Below are 8,881 nucleotides of genomic sequence, written 5' to 3'. Positions count from 1 at the left end.
ACAAGGTGGCCAAACTCTCCAGACTGACCATTTTGGGATTCTTAAAAACAAAACTAGCTTACAGAAATTATACAAGAAGAATATTCATATTGTAAAAGTGTGATACAGAACAGAGGTCCATGCAGCGAGCAGCCCTGACTGCATTCCAGATTAAGGCAAGCACAGGGAGACTTGGATGTGGGAAGCGCTCAAAGTGGGACCTTTATCACAACTGTGCTCGAAGTGTTTGGTGATTTGGGGAAGTGAAGGCCTAGCAGAGGGCAGGAAAAAGGTTTCTGAGCCTCTGAAGGCTGCATCTGAGTGGACAAGAGCATGCACAAATAGGAAGTGGGACCATGTATCTTCTCTGATGGGATCAAGAACAATGGGAACAAGGAGGAGGGGAGGGGAGGAATGGGAAATTTGGGACTGGTTCTTCCCCCTCTCCCAGATCAGGGCATAGAATCAAGGACAGGACAGTTAGTTTGGGGTTCAGAGAGAGCAGAGGGGACCTGAATGTACTTCTACAGGCAGAGCCTAGAGGGACCTCAATTCCTCCACGGAGAAGTGGTTCTTGGGGAGCCTGAGCAGAAGGGTCTGAGAGAATCCTGGGGCCCAGAGATGAATGGATGTGCATATCAGAGATCTACAAGTAAGGAAAAAAATAAAGAGTGACTCCAGAGCTCCAGGGGTGCTATGGATGACCCAGGGATACCTGAGCTTTCTGACAACTGAGAACCAGGCTGGGGGATCCTGGGCTGGCACTGGCCCCAGGATCAAGATCAAGAGAGGTAAGGGCACCCTCTTGGAAAGTGCCCTTCAGAAGACAGATGGTTTCTGCTACTGGATATAGGAAGGGAAGGAGATTAGAGGAATGATCTCATTCAAGTATGAGAAAATAAAGTTCTACCGAAAAGAACAGGATTCATCCTTGACTTTATGGTCTAGATTTGTTCTTGCTCTCAATTGTAATTCTACATAGATTCCCTCTGGGTAACTATACTATAGTATTCCGGGGGAGTTTGTTGTGTACTTGCCTTTTCTTTACTTCACTGCAGTTGTGTCACTTGGATGTTAGTGTAAGCAGTCGCTAGTATAGAGAATTTCCTCTCAGTACTCGTCACAGTTTCAAGCTTTAGCTCTATGGCTGCATAGAAAGTTCTCCAGTCAGGCAGCTGTTGCTGGCGCCACTTGCTTTGCTCCTAGGCTGCTCTGACTCCCAAGGAGTTGCAGTGGATATTCTCACCATCCCATAGACAGGGCTTTGTAAGTGAGCCTATGGCACACATTCCTGCAGGTAGAACTACGGGGTCCTTGAATAGGACCATGGAACATCATCATGAAAGATCCTTAAAGGACTTTACTCCACAGTGCTGGATAGTACCTTTTCAACACAGTAGTGTTCACCTCTTGTTTAATTTTTTGTTTTGTTGCATTTTGGAGCTACACCTCATGATGCACAGGGGCACATTGCTTGGGGGAGCAAAGTAGGCTTCCCACATGCAAAGTGTGTGCTCTAGACCTTTGAACTTTTTCCCTGACCCCATATTTGCCTTTTTGATCTTTGCTAACTTCAGTAGGGACAATATGCTAATTTAATAAGCATTTTGAAATTATGCTAATGTGGGCATCTGAACCCACGACTAAAGGGCACTTAAAATAGCAAACCTGATGGTTAAATAGCAAACCTGAATGGTTTATTTAATCATTTAAAATAAAGACACACACTGTTTACTGTGCCTTTATTTTAAACGATGGACAGAAAACAACTTCTTGACTGCTTAATGCAAATCTGTGAGTGAGATGCTCTTATTGCCCACATTAACATATGCAGAAAGAGCTCAGTGAGGTCAAGACATCAGTTGAAGGTCATACAGGTTAGAAATGGTAGGGGTAGAAATTGAGTGTAGGCAGGCTGGCTCTGGAGTTCTCAGTCCTAACTCCTCCATCTCTGTTGCTTTAAAAGACTTGAGAATGGGTTCTCACAGACAAGAAGCAGGCCAATTTCCCACCCTAGAGTAACATGATAAAAAAACCTAACTTCAGGAGACAAAGTGGAGGAAATAACCTTCATAACTTATTCCAGTGCTTCCCAAAGTGTCATCCTGGGGTTTCTGGAACAATCCAGGGGAGCAGTAGTAGACTTGAGTGTTATTGTGGGGGCTTTCTGCTTGTCTTCCCACCTCCATGCTTCTAGTTTTGGGCTGCATGGAATGATGCTCAGGAATTATTCTTGGGTTTGCACTCAGGAATTGGAATTACTCTTGGCAGTGCTGGAAGGATTGTATGAGATGTCTGGGATTGAACCTGGGTTAGCTGCATGCAAGGCGAGCTCCCTACTCCTTGTGCTACTGCTTTGGCTTCTCTGTTCTCTTAAGGAAGGTAGATTTCCAGGTGGGGGAACTGAGTAATTTTTTTTTCTGAAAATGGGGAGGTTGCCAAATAAGTTCAGGAACTTTTTGACTTGGTTGTTGATGACATGGAGATGGGGAGCAAGAATAGCGTTGAATAATCATCATCTCATGGTCTGTAGAATCATCCTCAAGCTCCGTAGGCAGCCATGTTAGAAAGGCCCACTTGGTGGGAATGACAGTGTTCAGGCACATCTTTGCTTTTCAAAGCCTCTTCTGGGGGACTTTAGAATCACAAGTGTCCTACAGCGATCTCCTATCCACTCTCTGTGTTTGCGAGTGGCTCAGGAAACACCTGTCATGGTTTGCAGATCTTTCTCTGGTACACAACACACAATGGATGTGGCATGTGGCTAGCACCAGTCCTTACATATCTGCACTGTCTGTCTCCACAATGGAGAAGGTGGTTGCAGATCAGCCCCAAACCCAGGGGCTTTGCTTTCTCTTTGGCTCAGAGCAGCATCCCTCCACCTGCTCTCCAGGTACTGAATGACGCCATCTGGACCTATTGTCCCACTGTCCCTTGCAGGGACTGTAGCTTAAAGCTCTCCACTACGGGAGAGAAAGGTGGTGAACTCCACTCTGGGAGAGAAAGGTGGGGACAGTGGCGCCTCTCCCTTCTTCACTCCTCATCACCGGTATGCCCTTCATGCAACCTGGCTCATCTGTTATTCTGGGGACCAGGAGTCTTTGTTTTTGTTAAACTGGGGAAAGAAAGATGGGACATCTAGGGGCTCCAGGATGACCTCTCTCCATCCACGGGCCAAGAGCATCTCAAGTTCCTGCTTCATGCCTCCTACTTATTCCCAGTTCCGGTGCACAGCAGAACCAGAGCTCCACAGAGGTAAGGGCAGTGCTGTGTCCGCTGCAATCTGGACCTCTCAGAGCCAGCCAGGGGCCTGAGAAAGCTTTTGAGAGGGTGTGAGGCCAGGATGCACAGTTTCAGCTGGGAGACCTGAGAAAGGGTCAAAAGTTGGAGCTTATTTAGCAAATCAAAGGAGACCATTTTAATGGTCCAATTCTCTGGATTAGAGTCATGCTATGTGATGAGACCTTTGAGGGAAACAAAGGAAGTGTTTGAAGATGGAACATATGCAGATTGCACCCCGTATTGCACCTCTGAAAGATGGGATGCACTGGTGATGGCTCCTAATTATGGTGTTGGTAAAGGGTTATTCAGGGTGACCTTGGGAGAACTAGCAGGGTCAACATACATCCATAAGGGTCTTGCTTTGGGGCAATAATTCTGGATCCTTCATTCCTTCTTGAGTGAATTCCAAGAACCCAAGCTTCATTAACATTCCCGCCTATTATTGCCTTTTGGTTGGTTTTTGTGGACTGCTTGTTCTCTCATTTAGTGCAAAATAGAAGCTTATTTATACTCAAATGATGGATCCCTAGGTTCCCTCTGTCCTTAGGACCTCCTAATTTCCCTCCACTACTTTGGTGTCTGGCTCCTTTGCAGTGAACTACCTTGTTTTAGACCTGCTGGAAATTGCTAGGATCTGACCTCTCTTGGAAACTCTTCTCCACAGAGGGAAGGTCTCCTGCGCACATTTCTATGTCTTCTCTACCTCAGTCCCCAATTTATCTTCCTTTGCTGGAATCCAAGGACCCTTTATAACTTTCTGACTTCAATTTCTTGACCCATAACCAAACTTTCTCCATCCGGACTCATGCCTTCCACCTGCTCTCAGTTCCTTTGTGACAAAACATCAGCAGAAGCACAGAACAGCAACCCCAAAGCACCCCTCTGTGAACCCCAGAGCCGGGCCAGGGACCCTGCATCAGATCTAGGGACTCTCCCCTGAGCAATGACATATCCAAGACTGGTCTCACTGTGGGTGTGAGAGAGGAAAGAAGATGATGCAACTCTGTAGACAGGAGACCAAATTACGCCCCTTCACTATATCCCCCCCAAGAAACAGACACCAGAGACGAGGCTTCCCACAGGCCAGCAGACTTGATGAAGTGGTCTCATGCTCATGTTCCCAATAAATGATAGTTCTTGAACTTCTGCTTAAATACCTCTTGAGTTCTACACCCGATTCCTCTTTTCAGGGTCAAATACAATTTTTTTCTTGTTAGTAGCTATTCTGAAGATACAACCTTGGTTAGGGCCAGGAATCTCTCATCTTTTGCTAACATGCATTGGCCTTGGTTCTCAAGCAAATTTGTGGAAGACAACCTGGATTTCTGCCGTGCTGCTTCCTCCTGAGAAAAAGGACTCCCATAGGCCCCTTGGCTAAAACACTGCCCAACCAGGGTTGGGGTGGGGTCCCAAACATAGGGAATAAGTGAATGGAAGAAAGCCAGCTCATAAACATTCCATTCACCATAGTGTTTTGGGGGACACTGATTCTTTTTTTGCTTCCCAAGTTGACTGTGAAGGGTAAACAAGGGGAAAGGAGGAAAAATAGGGGTTTCCCCAGAATCAGGCTTTAATAGGCTTAGCAGTTTGAGAACTAGAATTTCTCTTTAACGCCTTTCATGGAATCCTGAGGCATGGAATCTCACTGGTTACACAAACCTCCAGAAGATGTGATCCTTCAATGGTGGCCAGGTCTAGAATGAGACCACCTGGTTCTCATGAAGAACCTTTGGGACAGAATTATTGCAGGCGACCATGGGTAAAAATAGTAATCTCTGATCTGCATCAATAGTCAACCAGATATCAACAAGCCAAGAGGCACCCCAAATTCATTACCATTTCAAATGATGCGGGGAACGCTGGTGGTAACTCAGGAGCTGAGTAACAGATGACCCATAGAACAAGGCAGAAAATCAAGGTGTGAGGTCAAATCCCTGAGACAACACCCACTGGGATGGGGTATAAAAGGGCAGGAGGGAAGAGGGGTGTCAGACTCAGACGCTTGGCCTTGGCACCTGCTCTGAACCAACCATCACCCTCAACTCAGAACCATGACTTCCTCCTGCATCAGCTCATCCACCTGCCAGGGTAGCACCATGTTTCCCAGACCTAGATGTTTCTGCATCCCTCCCATGGACCATATGGAGCTGCCTGGGCCTGAGGTTCCCCCCATGTGCCTGTTAGCCACGGCGGCACATGCCAACAAGGTGCGTGTGGGGTCCACACCCCTGGGAAGACCAAGCTGCTGTGTGCCTGCCAGCTGCCACACGGCCTGCCCCCTGCCAGGGACCTGCAACATCCCTGGCAATGTTGGCAGCTGTGGGCCCTATGGCGAAGGTGCCCTGAATGGCCACGAGAAGGTGACCATGCAGTTCCTGAATGACCGCCTGGCCAACTACCTGGAGAAGGTGCGGCAGCTGGAGCGCGAGAATGCGGAGCTGGAGACCAAGATTCAGGAGTGGAGCAAGTGCCACGAGTCGACGATGTGTCCCGACTACCAGAGCTACTTCCGCACTGTGGAGGAGCTTCAGCAGAAGGTGAGCTTTGGGCAGCCCGGGTGGGGGGCGTGGATGTGAGGAAGCAGAGGACATGGACCCCTGAAGGTCAAGGAGCTCTGGGTCTTGGAAGCTCTTGAGGGAGAGTAAATACCACAAATGTTCTGTTTTCCCAGATCCTGTGCAGCAAGGCTGAGAATGCCAGGCTAGTAACCCAAATCGACAATGCCAAGCTGGCAGCTGATGACTTCAGAATCAAGTGCGTAACCATTAGGGGTTCAATGTAACACTCTTCTGATCTATTTCCCAGGACTTATCACAACATTAGCTTAAAGCAGGTGTTCAGATACCACTGCTGATTAGAAATGAATGAATCAATAAACACATACTTATTACTTCTCTCTTTCCTTTCCAAATCATGATCTAATATCACCCAACCAGTCATTCTAAGGAGGGAAAGAAAATATAAACATTAAAACAAAAGTAGGTGGTAGAGTGCTGATGGGTTGGATGCTTTGCCCCTTTCTCCCTATACTTATGAGGGTTTGGGTTAAAACCCAATGAAGGAAAATGCAGCCATTGCAAGAATAAAGTCTTGGTGGATAGGTCACTGTTAGGCTTAGTGACCCTTGGCCAACTTCTTCAGTGGGAAGAATGGCCATTATAGCTTCTTGGTATAAGAGTTGTGATCAAATAAAAGAGCAAGATAGAAGGCAATGTGCAGTGATAAATCCAAGAGATCACATGTAAGTTAGAGATCCAGAGGCTTACTTTTATGCTACCATTTGTTCTGGCCCTTTCTATTCCACCTTTATGGCAGAATAGTAGACTGTTTTCAAAGTCTGAGAACTGAGATTGAGTCTATGAATTTTCCATTCAGAAAACTATAATCCTGGACAGTTCACTCACTGGTTCTGCGCCTCTATTTTTCATTAAGTTAAAGGGAATAGTGGTTCTTGCCCTGTGGGAACGCTTTGCTATAAGTTTCTAAATGGTGAATGTTGACCACTTGAGCCTGGGAAGGTGAGGTGGGTGAAGGAGGTCTGGGAACAGAACTGACTATGACAATGCTGATCTCGTGTATGTACCCCTGCTAAAGGCTTGAGAGCGAGCATGCACTGCGCCAGGTGGTGGAAGCCGACATGTGTGGCATGCACAAGCTGCTGGACGACCTGAGCCTGGCCAAGGCCGACCTTGAGGCCCAGCAGGAGTCCCTGAAGGAAGAGCAGCTCAGCCTCAAGCAGAACCACGAGCAGGTGGGGGCCTGGGTCCCTAGACTTGCAAGGGGGGTGCAGAAAGGGGAGCCTCTCTTACCTGGGCTCACTTGGTGCTGGGATATGGAGGTGATCTGGGTCTGGGCACTGTGAGTGGCAGCAGAGGGGGACTTTTTCCCCCTTAGGGTTACCATGTGACTTTGGGTGGATCCATATGAGGGCTTTTCCTTTTGCTCACCAGGGTGTGTGTGTGGGTTAATCCCAGGGTTACAGAGGGGCTTTGCTGGTCACAGAGGGGGCTCTGGGTCACCTGCTCTGTCTGAAGCTCTTTTGTCACTATGGTACGTGTCTTTCTGCCCATGCAGGAAGTGAGAATCCTAAAGTCTCAGCTGGGAGACAGGCTGCGGATTGAGGTGGACACGGAGCCCACCGTGGACCTGGGTAGGGTGTTGGCACAGATGCGGTGCCAGTATGAGACCATGGTGGAGACCAACCGCCGGGATGTGGAGCAGTGGTTCCAGGCCCAGGTAAGGCAGGCACCTCAGGGCAGGTGAGCCCACCACTTCCTGTGGGCAGAGGGTGACAGTGTGTTTATGTCATTTCGCTGCAGTCAGAGGGCATCAGCCTGCAGGCTACGTCGTGCTCTGAGGAGCTGCAGTGCTGCCAGTCAGAGATCCTGGAGCTACGCTGCACAGTGAATGCCCTGGAGGTGGAGCGCCAAGCTCAACACAACCTGGTAGGGACGCCCCTGCATTGCCCCCCGTCCCTGGAGAGCTGCAAGGGCTGTAAACCATGACCCCATACAGTCCCATCACTTAGAAAGTAATGAACTGGACACAGTCATTAGATAGGGTCCAATTCTCTCTGTGGCAGAGTGACTTTTCTCCCCAAATATGGTTCATGTCAAGTTCACTTCCTTCAGAAGAACATGCAGGAGTTCTGGCTTTTGGTCCTGTAGATTTCACAGGTCTTTTCTATATGTAACCACAAAATGATGTTTCAGGGTTGAACTGGATGCCCTTTCTGTAGTTAGATATTTTGGGCAAACATCAAGGACACACTGACAAAGATTCTTCTAGAACTTAGGGAAGTAATAACCTATGACTTTTGGGACCAGGCCCAGTGCCAGGCAAGTATGGCCAAGAGGTTGACCACTCTGTTTTGGGGGGACAGCCAGGTATCTGACCTGCTCTTCCCCACTGCAGAAAGACTGTCTTCAGAACTCCCTGTGTGAGGCTGAGGCCCGCTTTGGCACGGAGCTGGCCCAGATGCAGACCCTGATCAGCACCGTGGAGGAGCAACTGACTGAGATCCGCAGTGACCTGGAGAGGCAGAACCAGGAGTACCAGGTGTTGCTGGATGTCAAAGCACGGCTGGAGTCAGAGATCGCCACGTACCGGAACCTCCTGGAGAGCGAGGACTGCAAGTAGGTGTGATGGAAGCCAACCCCCTAGGGAACTATCTGGTGATTAAGCTCAGGGCGCTGCAGTGTGTGGGTGGGAAATTCGTGTGTAGGACCAGCCTCTGGTGCATGTTGCTGGCAACACATGACCCTACCCATGGGTGAAGAGAGAAATGCCTACACTACAGAGAAAGAAATGCCTACTCTAGGACTCGGGGTGAATGGAAGCGGACTGTCATATAGACTTGGTTGAGCTGTGTGAGTGGCTGGTGGCAAACTTTTGTTCTTATCCTATTCATTCGTTGCTCAGACCTTGTCTAACTCTTCCTTTTCTCTCTCTTTCCATAGACTTCCCTGCAATCCTTGTTCCACTCCCATGTCCTGTATCCTTTGTCCAAGCTGCGGACCCCCTGCCTGCGGACCTTCGTCGGTGACTGGCCCCTGCTGAGACTCCTGCAGGACACCTAGCTGGGGCTCTGGGCCTGGGATGACCCCCCTCTTGCAGTGTC

General features: G+C 48.7%; 1 protein-coding gene across 1 annotated transcript; it reads left to right on the top strand.

Annotated features, from left to right (window-relative positions):
• Nucleotides 1–5,432: 5,432 nt before the first annotated feature.
• Nucleotides 5,433–8,820, top strand: LOC130035082 (keratin, type I cuticular Ha8-like). Its single transcript, XM_056126562.1, has 7 exons — nt 5,433–5,798; nt 5,933–6,015; nt 6,856–7,012; nt 7,336–7,497; nt 7,581–7,706; nt 8,176–8,396; nt 8,721–8,820. Exons 1-7 carry the CDS (start codon nt 5,433–5,435, stop codon nt 8,818–8,820), a joined length of 1,215 nt encoding a protein of 404 aa, XP_055982537.1.
• The last annotated feature ends 61 nt before the right edge of the window (nt 8,821–8,881 follow it).

This window comes from Sorex fumeus, unplaced genomic scaffold (assembly GCF_029834395.1).
Source record: "Sorex fumeus unplaced genomic scaffold, SorFum_2.1 ptg000063l, whole genome shotgun sequence".
NCBI classification, from domain to species: domain Eukaryota; kingdom Metazoa; phylum Chordata; class Mammalia; order Eulipotyphla; family Soricidae; genus Sorex; species Sorex fumeus.
This window is presented reverse-complemented; position numbering and strand designations above follow the sequence as displayed.

Coding starts and splice junctions, on each gene's coding strand:
- LOC130035082 (XM_056126562.1), top strand. CDS start 5,433: ATGTGCCTGTTAGCCACGGCGGCACATGCCAACAAGGTGCGTGTGGGG. Junction 6,016..6,855: donor GCTGATGACTTCAGAATCAA/GTGCGTAACCAT, acceptor CCCCTGCTAAAG/GCTTGAGAGCGAGCATGCAC. Junction 8,397..8,720: donor CTGGAGAGCGAGGACTGCAA/GTAGGTGTGATG, acceptor CTCTTTCCATAG/ACTTCCCTGCAATCCTTGTT.